The 19,910-nt window shown below is 38.6% G+C and overlaps 1 protein-coding gene across 2 annotated transcripts; it reads right to left on the minus strand.

The window, feature by feature from the left end:
* Positions 1-18,683: 18,683 nt before the first annotated feature.
* Positions 18,684-19,613, minus strand: LOC128114292 (ubiquitin-conjugating enzyme E2 variant 2-like). 2 transcript variants are annotated; one of them, XM_052744188.1, is made up of 2 exons: positions 19,453-19,613; positions 18,684-19,326 (listed from the first exon to the last, which is right to left on the minus strand). In XM_052744188.1, the coding sequence occupies exons 1-2, from the start codon at positions 19,611-19,613 to the stop codon at positions 19,182-19,184; spliced, it is 306 nt and encodes a 101-aa protein (XP_052600148.1). In that variant the 3' UTR covers positions 18,684-19,181. The 2 variants fall into 2 exon arrangements, with proteins under 2 accessions (XP_052600148.1, XP_052600137.1); XM_052744177.1 differs by having other exon boundaries at positions 18,684-19,613.
* Between the last annotated feature and the right edge of the window lie 297 nt (positions 19,614-19,910).

Below are 19,910 nucleotides of genomic sequence, written 5' to 3' on the forward strand. Positions count from 1 at the left end.
TATTTTCTGTTGCTGTAATAGAACTCTATGGCCAAGGCAAATTAAGTAAGGCAGAATTTATTTTGTCTTCCAGTTCCAGAGGTTGAGTCCATGATGGCAGAGAAGAGGCATGGTGGCTGGGAGCTCACATCTTCAAACAGCATGCACAAAGAAGAGAGAGAGAGAGAGAGAGAGAGAGAGAGAGAGAGAGAGAGAGAGAGAGCGAGCAAACAAACTATAAGGAGGATGGGGCTTTAATCTTTCAAAGCCTTCTTTTAATAACATTCTTCTACAGCAAGACTATACCTCCTAAATCTCCTCCACAAACAGCTTCACCAGTTGGAGATCAAGTGTTCAAATGCCCAAGACTGTAGAGGACATCTCAGTGAAACCAACACTAGTTGTATACCTATTTTATAAACCTATATATTGTGGGTTATGTAAAAATTTCTCAGGTGAATAGGGATTGAGTGAAAACATTATAAGAAACTCTAGCCTAGAATAGGGGCAGACAAAAAAAAGCATACCTGGAAAGCTGAGACACAGCAAGGTGTGCAGAAAAGAAAGGCAGAAAACTTAGTTAGGGTTTCTATTGCTATGGCAAAACACCAAGACTAAAGCAAGTTGGGGAGGAAAGTATTTATTTTTCTTACACTTCCATATCACTGTTCATCATCAAAGGAAGTCATGACAGGAACTCAAACAGAGCAGGAACCTGAGGCAGGAGCTGATGCAGAAGCCATGGAGGGGTGCTGCTTACTGGCTTGCTTATCATGACTTGCTCAATCTGCCTTCTTATAGAGGTCAGGATCACCAGTCCACGGGGAGCACCACCCACAGTGGCCTGGGCCCTTCCCTCATCAACCACTAATTAAGAAAATGCCACTGGGCAGTGGTGGCACACGCCTTTAATCCCAGCACTCGGGAGGCAGAGCCAGGCGGATCTCTGTGAGTTCAAGGCCAGCCTGGGCTACCAAATGAGTTCCAGGAAAGGCACAAAGCTACACAGAGAAACCCTGTCTTGAAAAACCAAAAAAAAAAATGCCCTACAGGCCTGCCTACAGCATGATCTTATGGAGGCATTTTCTCAACTGAGGCTCCCTCCTCTTTGATGACTCTAGCTTGTGTCAAGTTGATATCACTACTTTGCTTCATAGAATAAGTGTTGTTTCTCTATCTCTCTCCCATTCTATCCCACAGATGTTCAGCAGTCAGATATTTAGCAGGTTAGCAAAATAAACAGCAGCAGCATTAATAATAGAAAATAAAGAATTGGCATGCTGTTTTCTAAATATGTTTAGGGAATGGCCCAGAGAAAAGCAGGACAGTTGTGGGCAGGAACAGCATCAGCTATTGAATGTAAAGATGGTGCCTTTTAGCAATTAGGCCTCTGTAGGAGAGCTCGAATGAGATTTGAGTTTGTAATATCCCCATAAAAGGCTCATGTGTTGAAGGCTTTGTTCCCAACTGGTGGACTCAATCATAGGGAGGTGACTGAAGGGTGAGGGCTTTAACATAATCAGTACATAAATCTCCTTATCAACTTGTAATATGATGGCATTGTTGGGAGGTAGTGTAAAGTAGGAGGTGGGACTGTTTGGAGAAAGTAGTTTACTAGTGCTGTGTCTTGGAAGTAGTTTACAGTGCTTGTATTTTGTCTTCAAACCCTTCTTTTCTTCTGTTTGATTCTTGATTATTTTTCTTGGCCACTGTAAGGGGAACGGCTTTCCTTCACTATACTCTTATACCATAAAATCCTGCCTTACCATCAGCCCAGAAAAAAAATGGATCCAGTCCACCATGGACTGAAAGTCTGAAACTGCGAACCAATATAAATATTTTCTCTTTTAAATAGTTTCTTTCAGATATTTGTCAGTGTGAAAGGTATGGTGGTTCGAATCATAAATGTCTCCCATAGTCTTGAGCATTTGAATACTTGGTTCTCAGTTCCTAAATGTCTCCCACAGTCTTGAGCATTTTAATACTTGGTTCTCAGTTTGTAACACTATTTGGGTAGGTTTAGGAGATATGGCTTTGCTGGAGGAAGTATGTCACTGGGATGTGAGGTTTGGGGGTTGAGAGTGAAAAGGCCTCACCTACTGCTGGTTTTCTTTTTTTGTTTCACGCTTACAGCTCAAGATGTCAGCTCTCAGCTTGCTGCTCCAGCTGCCATGCCTGCTACTTCCCCATGATGGTGATGGACTCCTATTCCTCTGGAACCATAAGTACAAATAAACCCTTCCTTCTCTAAGTTGCCTTGGTCACGCTGTTTTATCATGGTAATAGAAAAGTAACTCATATGACAATTATGAATAATACAACTGTCACAATTGTTCCTCCCCTTTTCTTTCCCTCTTTCTTAAGGGATGTTTTGGGATTATAGGCATGTGTTGGACATACCCAACATGCACCTGTATAGCTTTCATTGTGCTTTACAAGTGCCTCATTCTTAAATTTGGTAATGAAAGATCATTGGGCATTTGGGGAAAGATTATAACATTCAAGGGCAAGAAATATGAAGGAAGTATCTTTTTACTGTATTTATAAGAGGATTGGATAACTGAGCTAAATTCTCAACTCTTATGCCAGAAAGTAAACAGATAATATCTAAAAATGATAAAGATTATTTATCAGTAAAGAAACTAATTGTGGAAGATAATCAGAGTTAAAGAAACAGATAAAGGCAGGGTATCCGAGGAAGGGTGAGAGGCTTAGCTCTTGTGAAACATTGCAAGGTTTTAACTATGTGCAATTTGCTTAAATAAAAGACCTAAGACTCTTTTTTAGCCCCCTCACTCCCAAATTTAGGACAGAATATGTGCTTTAGACTTTAAACTGAATGTGAAAGAATAGAAGGGATTATATGGGAGCTGTCAGTCAACAAAGCTCCCGAGGCCATTCTGATGAGGCCCCTCTGCCCTCAGCACTACAGACCAGAAGGTAGCTGGTTCTTCCCTTGGGGAATTGGGAAACAGTCCAGAGCTAAACCATCATGTGCTCCCATAAATGAGTATTCTGAGTTGTAAATAATGAGAGGGCACTCACTCAGGTCTGGTAATCAATAAAACTAAACCTAAGATTGGTCAATGATAGTTTGGCCTGGAGGGGTGTGTGTGCTTCTGGCTAAATTTGTAATATTCAGCAATTCTGAAATAGCAAGGAAGAAAAAAACATGGGGCAAGAGACCCAAAACAAAGAAAAAATGTTTAACTGCCCTAAATCCTAAATTACACTGCTAAAGAACATGGAGTGTAGCCAAAAGGAAAGAAACCCCTGCTGAGTGTGATTTACTGTTCCCAACTTGTAAAATTTTCTTTTACAAGGTTTTTCCTGGCTAGGTCCTGTCTCTTCTGAGCTCATCTTAAGTGACATTTCAACCAAAGGTTATTGATCAGCTTCTAGTATGAGGCATTGGAGACACTGCACTCAGGGGATGATGAGGTTTACACAGATCGCAAGCCACAAGGTAGATAACACTGTAGGTTGGCTTTGCTGTGAAGCAGACTCTGATATATGTGAGACTAAGTTCAGAGCACACAAACAGAAGTCTTTATGCACAGAAGTCCCAGGAAAAAAACCACTGCTACCATTCCATCCCATGTGAAGCCAGGATATGTTTAATTTTATTTTTATTGTTTATTATGTTATTCCATCTCACTATGTAGCTGTGAGTGCTGGGATTAGAAGTGTATACCATCATGTCCAGTTTTAAGTAGTATTGTGTACTGAACCTAGGGCTTAATGCATGTTGGAAATTCTGGAGTAGGCAATTCTGGGATGGTGGTGAGGAGAAAATGTGGGAAAAAGAGCCCCCTCCAAATCCCCCAGTTTTTAACTAAATTATAATGGTACATGGTATCTGTACATTTTCAAGAGTATCTTACCTTTGAAAAGCTGAAGACCCTAGTTTTTAGAACAAAAGGAATCTCTGACTAGCAAGTATTCTATTGTAGTTGGGGTTTTGGGAAGTAGAAGATTACATAACTAACTGATTATCAGGTGTATTTTGTGGCCTGTGGTTGGGGACATTTGAGAACATTTCCTAAAAGGAAGGATTGTTCAATATGAAGGCTAGATGGCTTTCTGTGGCCAGCCGTTTTCTAGAAAAAAAAAAAAAGGAAATGGATTGTGTGCTTTTTTGCAGTTAAACTGTCACTATGGTCAATACTGGGGCTGGGGGATGGAGCCTACCAGGCCAGGATAATGTGGCCAAGTTAGGTCCATTCAGTGTTTTCATTTTTCAAATTCTCTTAGTTGCAAATGTGAGAAGACCTTGTATGTTACTCTGAGCAAGTTGGAATATGACGGAAAAACTTGGGGTGGATGAGTGTCATGATCTTCCAGGCTTTTAAAGGATCAGTCTGAAATGTAGACAGTTGTCTACTAGGGAGAACAGGGAAACAATAGGAGCACAGACCAGGGCGGGAGCAGAGGAGGTGTTGAGGAGAGGATATGCTTCACTCTGGATACAATTCAGAGAAAGAACCAAGAGGATTTGCTTTAAAATAGGAGTGGGACATGAGAAGAGGAGGAATCAAAAAAGACATTAGTGTTTTTCACATGAAAGGATGCTCACTCTTTTGAAAGGGGAAACACTGAAAGAAGCAGATTTGGGGCAAGAAGATAATTCAAATTTTAGTTTCAGACATATTGAATTGGAAACAGCTGTATTCAAAGGAAGATATTGAATAGCTAGGTAGATATATAAATTAGGAATTAGGGAAAGAGGTCAGGTTTGGAGATGAAAACAGGAATCTTTAGCATTCATGACATTGAGAAGATGATAAATAATTTCTTTCTCTTTATTTCAAAAGAGAATTTTTTCAAAAGAATGTGTTAGTTCCCTAACATCATCTTCAGGTGACCAATGAATTATTTTTCTAGTATCTCTTGTCATGAAACCATGAATTTACATATATGCAATATGAGCTGGGTGTATAGCTCAGTGGTAGATCACTTGCCTAGTATAAGCAGTGTTCTGGGTTCTGTCCAAGCATTGTCAAAACAAACAAACAAAATTTATGTGTATACCTATGCGCACACATATACATAGATATGTAAAATTTCCCAGTATTTCTCTGTCTATGCAGTTATAATTCCCCCCAATGTTCAAATCTTTGACCAGTAGGAGTTCCTGTACATAGGCACTTGAATATTTTTCACACTCTCATAGCTTCCTTACTTTTTAATGTGACAATATACTTCAAACTTATTTCATTCACTTCTACTCTAGATGTGGAATAAGTTATTTCTTCTTAAGGAACCCTTGTCTTTTTCATAGTGGAAAGTTGTTTGAATGCTACAAGCTGGGCATTTGTTCCTGGATTGGGCGTTGTTTCTATGTCTTTTCAGTGTTGGAGCTTAGAAACAGGTCCCTCTCCCCAATAAAGTATATTATGAGTTCATATAAAGTACTTCTTTAAGTTCATAACTACAGGGTTTTACTTAACCTCTTTAATATGAAACTTGGATTTCTGTTTATTCTTTCATACCAAAAAGTTTGGTCCCCAATCTCATCAACATGTTACTTGAAACAGCCTCAAAACACCATCTACATCTCTCTCAACACATGATTGCTACAAGGAGTTGAAGATGTTTTTGTATTTCCTTTTGCCTTTAGAGTGTATCCCACTAGGGATGTATGGATAAATGGCTGTATTTAAAAATAACTCAAAATAATTATGCTCTGTGGGATTATTCCACCAATTTGACAGGCAATTAGTTTCATACGAATTTCAGATTTCAGGAATTGCTTCTTAAAATTTTAATTTTGTTTTTTTTTATGAAGTAAAATAGATGATTAAAAAAACAGTAGACAAAACAAGGTATATTCAGAGCAGTCAAACATCCATCCCGTCTCTCCTTTATTTCCTCTACTTTATAGATAGTTAAAACGGTTTTTATCTTTTCATTAAAAATTGAAACACGGATTAACAGACATTTCTCTGTGGTGCTTTCATTCATTTGTGTTTTTGTTGTTTTGTTTTGTTTTCAAGACAAAGTTTTGCCCTTTATCCCAGGCTAGCCTTGTGTTCACTGCATGAGGCTAAAGCTGGCCTCAAACTCCCAGAAATCTTACTGCTTCAGTTCCCAAGTACTGGGATCATAGCTATACACTATGGCATCTGTCTCCTGAAAATTTTGTAAACGGGGTAACTATCTGCTTTGGTTCTGAACTAACATTTCAAGAGCGGTCAAATGGTAACAGCCTTGGTAAATAACAGTAGTGTCTCCCTTTGGAGACCATGTATACAGGTGTCACCTGATCTTCATGTCACTCTTTAGGAACTGGCTCAGATACTGATTCTCAAACTGTTGCTATTCTTGTGAATAATAAATTACTTTGTCACTGAATCAATAATCTGTGCCATCTACCAAAATACATGAAATTATGTCATGCTAACTTGTTACAAGTAAGATAAAACCTCAGACCCTTCAAAGTTCTTGAAAAAAAATGTATGTAAGTATGTATGTATGTATATATGTATATTCTACCCTATCCATATCTTAAACAAATGAGGGTGTTCTGTATATAATTTGCTCATTTAAAATGCAGGTAAGGGACTGGGTATGTAGTTCAGGTGGTAAAGTGCTGGCTAGTCTTATGTCAACTTGACACAAGCTAGAATCATCAGAGAGGAGGGAGCCTCAGTTGAGGAAATGCCTCCATGAGATCCAGCTATAAGGCATTTTTTCAATTAGTGATCAATGGGTGAGGGCCCAGCCCATTGTGGGTGGTGTTATCCCTGGGCTGGTGGTACTGAGTTCTATAAGAAAGCAGGCTGAGCAAGCCATTAAGAACAAGCCATTAACCAGCACCCCTCTATAGCCTCTGCATCAGCTCCTGCCTCCATATTTCTGTTCTGTTTTGAGTTCCCGTCCTGACTTCCTTCAGTGATGAACAGTGATGTGGAAGTATAAGCCAAATGAACCCTTTCCTCCTTAACTTGCTTTTGGTCATGGTGTTTTGTCATAGCAATATTAATCCTAACTAAGACATCTAGCATGCACGAATTCCTGAGTTCAATCCTCAGTATCACATAATACCAGGCATTGTGGTAAACAGCTGTAATCACAGCACTTGGAATATGGAAGCAGACAGTTACATAATAAGTTCAAGGCCTACCTGGGCTATATGAAACTTTCTCAAAAAATTAAATTAATAAATATAAAATAAAAGTCAGATCTTGCCCCATTCACATCCACAGCTGACATCAACAAAGATGTTAGTGAGCTACATAAGCAATGACTTTTTATAGAGAACCATAACACTGTACATCTCAGAAAAGAGATTTCTTTTGGATTTACTTGCTAATTAAAAAAAGCAAAACCAAAAACTAAGTCTCTGTTTTCCCAGTGGAGGCTAGAACTAGCCTTGATGTCTTAGCCAGAGTGTCTGGTTTGTGAGAGGAGGAAGGACTGGGTCAAGCTGTGGTGCTTTGCTGTGAATGGCAGACTGGTCTTAGCTATTGAGGAGAAAGATGTAGCTTGGGTCGTGAGCTTGCTTACCTTTGTAGTGCCTTTGCCATATGGTACTGTAGGTGTATTCATTGGAAGGAGTATGAACCATTTTTTACAAGCTGAGAATGAGTATATGAATGAGGTGGTGTCTACAAACCTAACTGCTAGTCATTGCAGTTCCCCCACTAAAAAACCCCAACAGGTTAGATGCTTCATTTGTAAAAATAATTTTTTTATTCTTTGATTTCATGTACATACATATATAATGTATTTTCACTCATTCACCCCCCTCTCTTATGCCCCTCCTACTCCCTTTAGACCTTTCTGAATTATCTACTGACGTAGCACAAGGAAAAACACATTTCAGTTTTTGTTATGTTTTTAAAATTATTCTAGGAAAAACTCCCACAAATGGTTACAGTGCCTTTCCTGATCTTTTCATCAAGGTGCCTTTCCTAATTAACATGGCTCAACTGTGTATATAGACTTGGGGAGGGTGTTGTGGAGAAAAAGGAAACTCTTCACTTAAAAGATACAGAAAACCAAAAATACATGCTGGCAAGATGGTTCAGCAGATAAAAGCATTTGCTGCACAAGCCTGACAATCTGAGTTTAATCTTTTGAACCTGTGGAAGAAGGAGAGAACTGATTCTACAGTGTGTCCTCTGACTTCCATATACATACTGTGGCAAACTTTCTACACACAGACACAGACACACAGACACAGACACAGACACACACACACACACACACACACACACACACACACACACACACACACACCCCTTATGCACATACTAATAAATAAAATCTAAAAATGAAAAGGGAACGTTTGTTCTAAATAATACAGATTTCAGTGACGAAACAAGCCTCAACCTAAACCAAAATGTAAATGCTCTAAAATTGGCAGAACAAAATAAAAGCTTTCACATGATATGTATTGTGGGAGTCTGAACCACTCATAGACAATTGTGCCAAATAATATCTCAAACAAATGCACATCAGAAGGAAATACACACTAGCAAGACTGCAGGTAACTATTTTAGATTCCAAGTTAAGACACATTTAACATGTAAATGATCTGATAAAATAACCACTTGGAAAATGAAGAAGCAGGCAGAAAGGATAGTTTGGTGTTGGGAGGTAGCTCAGTGCTGCAGTGTCTTCCCAGAATGTGTTAGGACCTGGGTTTAATCTCCAGCTCCCTCTCCCAAAGTACAGATTAAAAAATAAGTTAATGAATGAGGCCTGAAACTCCAGTATGTGTATGTTTGAAAAATGAAATGATCATAAAGACAAGAGAAACAGGCAGTGTGACTGGAAGAACATCAGAAAGAGAGATGGGCTAGATTCCACAATCTGTCTTAACTACCCACCCAAAAACTAAACTAATACCCCACCCCGCCCTAGTCACTCTTCATTTATAACATGCTTTATTATTTATCTAATTATTTGTTTTATTTGTTTGTTCATTTTCTTATTGACAATAGATTCCCCCCCAGCCACATATCATATCTTGATTATGGTTTCTCCTTTTATTACTCCTAGTTCCTCCCACCTCCTCTTTCTTCCGGATCCACCCACTTTCAGTCTCTCATCAGAAAACAAACAGGCTTCTAAGGGATAATAATAAAATAAAATAAGATAAACAAAACTAACACATTGTAATAGGACAAAAACAAACAGGAAAAAAGAGCCCAAGAAAAGGCACAAGAAACAGATATGGACACAGAGACCCACTTGTTTACACACTCAGGAATTGCATAAAAACACTAAACTGAAAGCCATAATATATGTACAAAGGACCTATAGGGTAAAAAGAAAGAGAAAAAATAAAAATATATGTAAATAAAATAAAAATAAGATTACACAAAAGCCCTGGTATGACATTATCACATAAGGAACCTCCAAAGGTGCCACCGAATTCATTTTCTGTTGGCCACCTACTGCTGGACATGCAGCTTACCCTTAAGAGTAGCTTGCTTCCCAAGTGAGACTGCCTCGAAGAAAACTGATTTTTCATTTGTACATGGTTATCAATAGGAGACAGCTTCTGGGATGGGGGCATGTGTCCACTTCTTTCAGCTCTAGGGTCCCATCTGGTGCAGACCCATGCACACCTTGTGCATGCTGTCTTACTTTCTGTGAGTTCCTATGTGCATTGCTCCTGTTGATGTAGAGGGCCTTATTTCCTTGGTGTATTCCATCCCCTCTGCCTCTTATACTCTTTCTGCCTCCTCTTCTACAGGGTTCTCTTAGCCTAGGGTCAGTGATTTGGTGGAGACATCCTCTTTAGGGCTGAGTGTTCCATGGTCTCTCACTCTTTGCATACTGTCTGGCTGTGGGTCTCTGTATTTGTTCCCATTTGCTGCAGGAAGAAGCTTCTCTGATGATGTATGAGCAAGGCACTGATCTATGAGTGTAGCAGAATGTCATTAGAAATCATTTTATTGCTGCATTCTTTTATTATTTTGTTTATTATTATCTAGTTCCATGTTTTTGGTCACCCAAGCAGTGTCAGGTATTGGTTCCATCTCCTGGAACGGGCCCTTCATTTCCACTCAGATTGGATGGTTACTTGTACAAGCTTTGTACCACTGTTGTACTAGCATATCTTGTAGGCAGGATACCATTGCAGGAGATCCAAGGGTTTGTGGCTGGGTTGGTGTTTACATTTCTCTTTTGATTGAATACAGAGTACCTTCCTTTACCAAAAAGGCTAGAATGTAAGGTTAAAGGCTCTATGAAGGCATCAACTTGACTTCTCCAAGTTCAATGAGTTCTGTAGGTGTTGTCTTCAGCAATAGGGCCTTGCTGTCAGTTTGTGGAGAGCAACATACAGTCTTGCCAACAGCTGATTGTTTGGAAGTTCCCATGGGACCCCTTTTGTGAACAACCCAATTATATGTAACCCATTCCCAGTATTGGAAGCTTCATTTTGTGACAAGAGATGTCTAGATGGGGCTCTGTCTCCCCCATTATTTGGTGATTTCATTTAGACCACCTTTATACATGCATATATTTTAGGAAACTTCTACTTGATTAGGTTTCCATACTACCCTTCAAATGGCACTTAATTTTAGTGTTCCTTCCCTCATCCCCATCTTCCCTTCCTCTAACCACCTGATTCTTCTGTTCCAGTCTCCTACCCCCATCCATCTACAACTATCTATTATACTTCTTTTTCCTAGGTAGATTTATCTGTGTTCCCCTAGTCCCTTACTCTATACCCTCCCTCTGTGGTTCTACTGATTGTAGCTTGGTTATCATTGATTTAACAGCTAATATCCACATAAAAGTGAGTATAGACCATATTTGTCTTTGTCTTTCTGGGCCTGGGTTACCTCACTCAGGATGATTTTTTCTAGTTCCATCAATTTATCAGTGAATTTTGTGATTTCATTTTTTAAATGGCTGAGTAATATTTAATTCCGTAAATGTATCAGATTTTCTTTATCCATTCTTCTCTTGAGGGACATGTAGGTTGTTTCCAGTTTCTGGTTATTGTGAATAGAGCAGCAGTGAACATAGTTGAGCAAGGGTCTCTGTGGTAGGATGGAGTATCCTTTGGGTATATTTACAAGAGTGGTATAGCTGGATCTTGAGGTAAAATGATTCCCATCTTCCTGAGAAACAGCTGTATTGATTTCCACAGTGGCTGTAAAAGTTAGTAGTTCCACCAGCAATGGATGAGTGTTCCTCATATTCCACATCCTCACCAGCATCAACTGCCACTTGTTTTATTGATCTTAACCATTCTGACAGATGTAAGATGAAATCTCAAGGTAGTTTTGATTTGCATTTCCCTGATGGCTGAGGATGCTGAACATTTCTTCAAGTGTTTTTCAGCCATTTGAGTTTCCTCTGAGAATTCTGTTTATATCTGTACCCTATTTTTAAATTGGGTTATTTGTTTTCCTGATAGTTTTTTGAGTTCTTTGTATATTTTGGATATTAACCCTCTATTGGAAGTGTAATTGGTAAAATGTTTTCCTAATCTGTAGGCTGCTATTTTGTTCAAATGGTAGTGTTCTTTACCATGCAGAAGCCTTTCCTTTTCATGAAGTCATATTTATTAATTGTTGATATTTGTGCCTATGCTAACAGTGTTCTGTTAAGAAAGTCTTCCATGCTAATGCATTCAAGGCTATTCCCCACTTTGTCTTCTATCAGGTTCAGTGTATCTGGTTTTATGTTGAAGTCTTTGATGCATTTGGAGTTTAGTTTTGTGCAAGGTGATAAGTATAGATCTATTTGGAGTCCTTTGCATGCAGCCATCTAGTTTGACTAGAACCATTTGTTGAAGATGTCCTTTATCCACTGTATATTTGTGGCTTCTTCACCAAAAACCAGGTCCTTGGGTGTGGGAATTTATGTCTAGGTCTTAGATTCTATTCCATTGATCCACCTGTCTGTTTTTATGCCAACACCATGCAGTTTTTATTACTATAGCTCTGTAGTAAAGCTTGAAATCAGGGAGTGATACCTCCAGAAGTCCTTTTATTGTATAGGATTGTTTTAGCTATCGTGGGTTTTTTGTTTTTCCATATGAAGTTGAGTATTGTTCTTTCAAGGACTGTAAAGAATTGTGTTGGACTCGGGAGGCAGAAGCAGGTGGATCTTTGTGAGTTCAAGGCCAGCCTGGTCTACAGAGCGAGATCCAGGAAAGGCACAAAGCTACACAGAGAAACCCTGTCTCGAAAAACCAAAAAAAAAAAAAAAAAAAAAAAAAAAGAATTGTGTTGGGAATGGGGATTTGTAGATTACTTTTTGTAGGATGGCCATTTTTACTATATTAATCCTACTGATCCATGACCATGGGAGAGATCTTTGCATCTTCTGGTTTCCTCTTCAATTTCTTTCTCAATGTCTTAAAGTTTTTTTTAATCATAGAAGATTTTCATTTACATGGTTAGAGTTACCTGAAGATATTTTATATTATTTGAGGCTGTTGTGAAAGGTGTTGTTTTTCTGATTTCTTTCTCAGTACATTGGTCATTTGTATATAGGAAGGATACTGATTTCTGTATGTCAATTTTGTACTCATTTACTTTGCTTAAAGTATTTATCAGCAGTAGGATCTTCCTGGCATAATTTTTAAGTTCATTTGTGTATACTATCATATCATCTGCTAATAAAGATACTTGACTCCTTTCTTTCCAATTCGTATCCCCTTGATCTCCTTCAGTTGTCTTAATGCTCTAGCTAAGAGTTCAAGTACTATATTGAATAGATATGGAGAGAGCGGACAATCTTGTCTTGTTCCTGATTTTAGTGGATTTACCTTGTGTTTCTATTTAAGTTGATGCTGGCTATGGTCTTGCTGTAAACTGACTTCATTATGTTGAGGTATGTCCCTTGTATCCCTAATCTCTCTAGGACTTTTTATCATGGATGGATACTGGATTTTGTCAAAGGCTTTTTCATCATCTAATGAGATGATCATGTGGTTTTTGTCTTTCAGTTTGTTTATGTGTTGGATTGCATTTATCAATTTTCGTATGTTGAACCATCAATCATCCTTGGGATGAAGCCTACTTGGCCATAGTGGATGATCTTTTTGATATGTTCTTGGATTTTGTTTGCAAGTAATTTATTGAGATTTTTTTTTGCATCTATGGTCATAAAGGAAATTGATTTGTAATTCTCTTTCTTTGTTGGGTCTTTAAATTTAGTAAGTGGTAGTTATCGAGAAAATTATCCATTTCTTTTATATTTTTCAAATTTTGTGGAGTACAAGTTTTTTTTCCTTCTCCTTTCTTGTGTTTCTGGATGTGGTTAACCTCTTTAGGATAAAGTTTTCCTTCTAGCACTTTCTGTAAGCCAGGATTTTTACATAGCTTAAATTTGGTTTTTATCATGAAATGTCTTATTTTCTCAATCTGTTGTGATTTTGAAAGTTTTGCTGGGTATAGTTTCCTGGGCTCGCATCTGTGGTCTTTCAGAGTTTGTAGAACATCTCTCCAGGACCTTCTGGCTTTTAGAGTCTCCGTCGAGAATTTTTTGTTTTTCTGTTTTTTTTTCTCCCCCAAGTTTCTGTGTAGCTTTGCGCCTTTCCTGGAACTCACTCTGTAGACCAGGCTGGCCTCGAACTCACAGAGATCTGCTTGGCTCTGCCTCCCGAGTGCTGGGATTAAAGGCGTGTGCCACCACCGCCTGGCTCATGTGTTATTCTTAAAAGTTTGCATTTATGGGTGCTGGCAAAACTGGATATCAACATGTAGAAGGCTGCAAATAGATCCATATCTATCACCGTGCACAAAACTTAAGTCCAAGTGGATCAAGGACCTCAACATAAATCCAGCTACTCTGAACCTGCTAGAAGAGAAAGTAGGAAGTAGTCTTGAACGCATTGGCATTGGAGACTACTTCCTAAATAGAACACCAGTAGCACAGACTCTGAGAGAAACAATCAATCAATGGGACCTTTTGAAACTGAGAAGCTTTTGTAGAGCAAAGGATACGGTCAACAAGGCAAAGCGACAGCCTACAGAATGGGAAAAGATCTTCACCAACCCCACATCTGACAGAGGACTGATATCCAGAATATATAAGGAACTCAAGAAATTAGACATCAAAATGCCCAACAGTCCAATTAAGAAATGGGCTATAGAACTAAACAGAGAATTCTCAACAGAGGAAACTCAAATGGCCGAAAGACATTTAAGGAATTGCTCATCATCCCTAATCATCAGGGAAATGCAAATCAAAACAACTCTGAGATACCACCTTACGCCTGTCAGAATGGCTAAGATCAAAAACACTGAAGACACCTTATGCTGGAGAGGATGTGGAGCTAGGGGAACTCTCCTCCACTGCTGGTGGGAATGCAAGCTTGTACAACCACTTTGGAAATCAATATGGCGCTTTCTTAGAAAATTGGGAATCAATCTCCCCCAAGATCCAGCTATACCACTCTTGGGCATATACCCAAGAAATGCTCAACCACACCATAAGAGCACTTGTTCAGCTATGTTCATATCAGCATTGTTTGTAATAGCCAGAACATGGAAACAACCCAGATGCCCTTCAACTGAAGAATGGATAAACAAAATGTGGTACATATACACAATGGAATACTACTCAGCAGAAAAAAACAATGACATCATGAGGTTTGCAGACAAATGGATGGATCTAGAAAAAATCATCCTGAGTGAGGTAACCCAGACTCAGAAAGACAAACATGGTATGTACTCACTCATAGCAGGATACTAGACATGAAACAAGGATGAATTGTCTGCTACTCACATCACCAGGGAGGCTACCCAGAAAACAGGACCCCAAGAAAGACACAGGGATCGCCCAATGACAGAGAAATGGAATGAGATCTACATGAACAGCCTGGACATGAGTGGGGGTAATGAAAGGCGAGGGTCGAGGGAAAGAGAGCTTGGGGGAGCGGGAGATCCCAGCTGGATCAACAACAGAGAGGGAGAACAAGGAATAGGAGACCATGGTAAATGAAGACCACATGAGAACAGGAAGAAGCAAAGTACTAGAGAGGCCCACAGAAATCCACAAAGATACCCACACAACAGACTGCCGGCAATGGTCGAGAGACAGCCCGAACTGACCTACTCTGGTGATGGGATGGCCAAACACCCTAATTGTTGTACTAGAAACCTCATCCAACTACTGAGGGATCTGGATGCAGAGATCCATGACTAGGCCCTGGGTGGATCTCTGGGAGTCCAATCAACGAGAATGAGGAGGGTTTATATGAGCGAGAATTGTTGAGACCAAGGTTGGATAAAGCACAGGGACAAATAGCCAAATGAATGGAAACACATGAACTATGAACCAATGGCTGAGGGGTCCACACTGGATCTGGCCCTCCGAATGGGTGAGACAGTTGATTGGCTTGATCTGTTTGGGAGGCATCCAGGCAGTGGGACCAGATCTTGTGCTCATTGCATGAGTTGGCTGTTTGAAACCTGGGGCCTATGCAGGATTGTTTGGCTTGGCCTGGGAGGAGGGGACTAGACCTACCTGGACTGAGTCTACCAGGTTGACCTCAGTCTGTGGGGAAGGCTTTGCCCTGGAGGAGATGGGAATGGGGGGGGGGGCGTTGGGGGGAAGGTGAGGGGGACGGGAGGGGGGAGAACAAGGGAATCCGTGGCTGATATGTAGAACTGAATTGTATTGCAAAATAAATTAAAATAAATTAAAAAAAAAGTTTGCATTTATGTATTACTTGTTCTTTTTCTCTTGCAGCTTTTAATATTCTTTGTTCTATATGTTTAGTGTTTTGCTTATTATGCGGTGAACATAATTTGTTTTCTGTATTGCATGTTACCTTGATATGCATCTCCTTCTTTAGGTTAGGGAAATTTTCTATGATTTTGTTGAAAATATTTTCTATGCCTTTGATCTGGGTTTCTTCTCCTTCCTCTATTCCTATTATTTTTAGATTTTGTCTTTTCATAGTGTCTCAGGTTTCTTGAATTTTATTGTGCCAAGATGTTTTTAGATTTAACATTTAAATTTTCTTTGACCAAGGTATCCATTATTTCTATCATGTCTTCAGTGTCTGAGATTCTCTCTTCCATTCTTGTATTCTGTTGGTAAGGCTTGCCTTTGTAGTACCTGTTCAAGTTCCTAAATTTTTCATTTCCAGATTTCCCTCAGTTTGGGTTTTCTTTATTGAGTGTATTTCCACTTTTGTGTTTTGGACTGTTTTATTCATTTCCTTTCACTGTTTGTTTGTTTCACAGATTTTAAAAAGATATTTATTCATTTCCTCTTTAAGGACCTCTATCATATTCACAAAGATTATTTTAAGATTTTTGTCTTGTGCTTCAGTCATGTTGCAATTCTCAGGGCCTACTGCATTTATCACCTGTTTTAAATGCTTCACAGTATTTATAGCCATCTGAAATTATTTTTTCTTTACTACATTGAGCATTTCCTCCAACAGAGTGGATACTCTGTCTCAAAGTCATCCTTTCCCAGCAACTGAAAAAGAGCCTGACACACAGTAGACACTCAACCAAAAAGAAACATGATAATCTGGGGAGATGACTCAGGTGACAAACTGTTTGGTATTCAAACATGAGACTCTGAGTCTGATTCCCATCATCCACTGTGATCCCAGTTCTTGGAAGTGGAGACATGTAGATCCCTGGAGTTTATTGGCCAGCCAGTTTAGCCAAATTGGTGATCTTCAGGTTTAGTTAGAGACCCTGTCTTAAAATATATGGCACCAGGAGGGCAATTGAGGAAGACACCCAAGGCTGTCCTCTGGCCTCTATAGTTACATGTACAAACACACATGTAAACACACACAGTTTAGAGTGAATGAAGGCAGGCATGCATGAGTGAATGACTGAGTACTTTATGAGTGAGATCTACCTGAACAAATTATTTAATAAGTGAATTTTTATTTATGGACAAACTCCTTGTAGGAAGTTAATTTATAGTAGGGATCCAGCATGAAAAAAGTAAGGTTTGATAATACATATCTCAAGGAACTTAAGTTTTTGGAAACGTGCATCAGAGTTCTTATTTTTGAGAGTCAGAAGGATTCTTATAACTTGGGAAAGAGTAACCCTTCCCTCATTTATGTGTGTATGTATATGCCCACATGTGTATGTGTGTTTTAAAAAAAAGAAGACAATCTAAGGAATTAGAACTAGCCAAATGTTTGATAAGATATTAGAAAACTTCATGAACCAGTAAATTTTGCAGCATTTAAGAAAGAAAAACAGTGTGTGGCTAGCATTATAGTCCCATGTTGAGCCATTCTGCCAGTATGCTTCTGTTTTGTGTTAAAAGTGCCATGTCATGCTGCTCCTAAGAACGTATTAGATGTAATCTATTCAAGCTTCATTAAGGCTTACATGTCCTCCAGCGTGCTTTTCCAATCAACAACCCAGCCAGAGAAAGGTTATAGCTACCGTGTCCAAGAAGACCTTCCTGCTTGTCAAAAATGTAGCAGGGATCCAATAATATTGATTACTACCCTTTAGAACTGGTAGCAGCCTGTGAGGGGGGGGGAGCGTGGGCATAGTAGTGTAGAAAACAATGGGATTACAGGGAATAAGTAGGCACAATCAAGTCAAGGAAGGGGGAAGGTATGATAATATCTTGACTCAGGGACTATTGCTCATTTATGCACAGGAAAAGATTCCATTCACATACCATATGACACTTGACAAATATAATGCATGACCTAGGCCTAGTTATGGGGCTTTTATAGCAGAGATTGCCTGGTTTAATCAATTTTTTTAATCAACTCTTTTCAAATTATAGCACTTTTAAGAGTTATTTTATTTTGTTGGTAAGTATAATTACTATCTTCTAAAAAAATACAAAAAATCTGCACTGTTAGAAGCAACACAAGGTATTGTCTAAACAATCATTAATAGTGCCAAATAGTTCCATTGGTTCACCTATGTGATCCTTATTTTGTCTGAACTCCAATTTCCACAACCATAAGATAGGAACAATAGTAATGAATTTCTAGAATATAGGACCTTGAGTTTTCTATTTGAGAGACCCTCTCCAAAACAAAGCACCTAGAAATCATGGATAAAATATAAACTCCCAAGAAAGTAAAGGAAGCCTCTAGGATCCAGAAAAGATAGAAAACAGAAATCAAAATGATAGACAAGCCTTCAAATTACTTGATGCCACTATTTGGAATGTAGAACTCTGATTCTTTAAAATAAATTTCTTACCTTTATTGTGTTTGTGTGGAGATGGTTACTGTCTTCATCGCCCACATATGGAGTTCAGAGGACAAATTGTGGGAGTCAGGTCTCCCTTTTTACAGTGTGGGATTCAGGGAACTAACTCAGGTCATCAGTCTTGGCTAGCTTCACTAGCCCCTCTGATTCTTTTTAATTTTAGAGATAGAGTCACACTATGAGGTCCTGTATGGTCTGGAACTCTCTCTGTAAATAAGTCAAATTCAAGCTATAAAATGATATATTTTAAAAGTTGGTTTAAACTTATTTTTATTGATTTATTCAATAGGCCTAAAAGTACATCAGAAACATGCCATGAAAAACCTTTTCTTTTTTTTCCTGAGGACACATTCCATATTTTATTTACATTTCAAGACTAATTTTAATCTCAAAATCACATATCCATACACCTATTTCTTTTTTGTTGACTTCACTTAAAACTTCTGATCATGTTTTATTAAACAAAGACTGTAAACAAATATTTATCATGTCTGTTACATGTAACAACTTTTAACAGAGATTCATCAATACCCCCAAACATCTTTTTATTATAAATACAGGTATCAAAACAATCCTGAAGCTATGTTTGATGCTATAGCAGTCAGCACCCACACCCTCACCGCTTCAAGAGTGAACACAATTGTGACAACTCATTATACCTGCTACTTTAAACAGTTCACTGTGGTCTAAGGACGATGGATAAAGCATGCCAGTTCTGTTCTTCCTTCTTGAGACAAAGGTTTTCACTGCCATCTGACACTCCTTTGTCATGCTTTTGTCTTGAAAACCTGAATTCAATTTTGAATACTTCAGGTTCATGTTTAAATGACAGTGCTTTAAGAAGAGAAAGAGAAACTGTGCTGCACTTCTCTTGTTATCTGAAAACATAATAGGTGTACATATATTAAATATATTCTTACAACTGTCCAGGTCATGTTTACCAGCTGGAATTCTTTTACTTAATGTGTGGGTATTTTGCATGGTGATACTTAATCAAGACATTAACATGAGTAGAAGGTTGTTGATTTAAGACAAGTTTGAGATCCACTAAAATCAGTTGTACCTCTGTCCTTCCGGTGGCTGTGGAAGCTTCATATTTTCTTTGGACATCATTAGACGTCTTAGCTCTTGGAGTACAACTTTAATGCTATAGGAATTTTGCCATTTTGCTAAAACTGGTATACTTCGTGCATCCACCATTCCACTAGAATTATTGATTCCATTCATATTAATTTTTGTTACAAATCTAACTGATGGAGGAGCTTCCGGGCATTTAGATCCACATTCTACTTTCAGGCTATATAGTCTGTTTTCATAGTTTGTCCTTGGTGGCCCAATAATCATGCCCGTCCACCTTGTAAGTGTCATGTCTTCATCATCTTCAAGGCCCCAGCTAACTGTACCATTACCTATTCCTTTCTGTCCTTCGAGTTCTTCCAACAAGCGAAAATTCCAAGGAACTTTAACTCCTGTGGAAACCGCCATCTTTTCCTGCTACCAGACGCAGCCACCACCAAAAAACCTTTTCCAATTACATTCCATAGTCACACAATCCTCTTTCTGTGGGTTATTAGATTTATTGCTTAGTTAATATGGTGAAACAAACACATACTCCATAATTCCAATGTGGCAAAGAAATAGAAAAAATACATGGAAAGGTAATGAAAATAACCAAATAAACTTGAAAAAAGGTCCAAATAACACATTTAGAAGTGAAAATATAACACTTAAAGTGAAGAACTGCAAGGACACATTACTAATATAATAAAAACATAAAACATA

Source organism: Peromyscus californicus, unplaced genomic scaffold (genome assembly GCF_007827085.1).
Source record: "Peromyscus californicus insignis strain IS unplaced genomic scaffold, ASM782708v3 Scaffold_10__1_contigs__length_136768540, whole genome shotgun sequence".
NCBI classification, from domain to species: Eukaryota; Metazoa; Chordata; class Mammalia; order Rodentia; family Cricetidae; genus Peromyscus; species Peromyscus californicus.

What these genes read in the sequence shown, in the direction of transcription:
- LOC128114292 (XM_052744177.1), bottom strand. Translation starts at nt 19,613, where the DNA reads ATGGCGGTTTCCACAGGAGTTAAAGTTCCTTGGAATTTTCGCTTGTTG.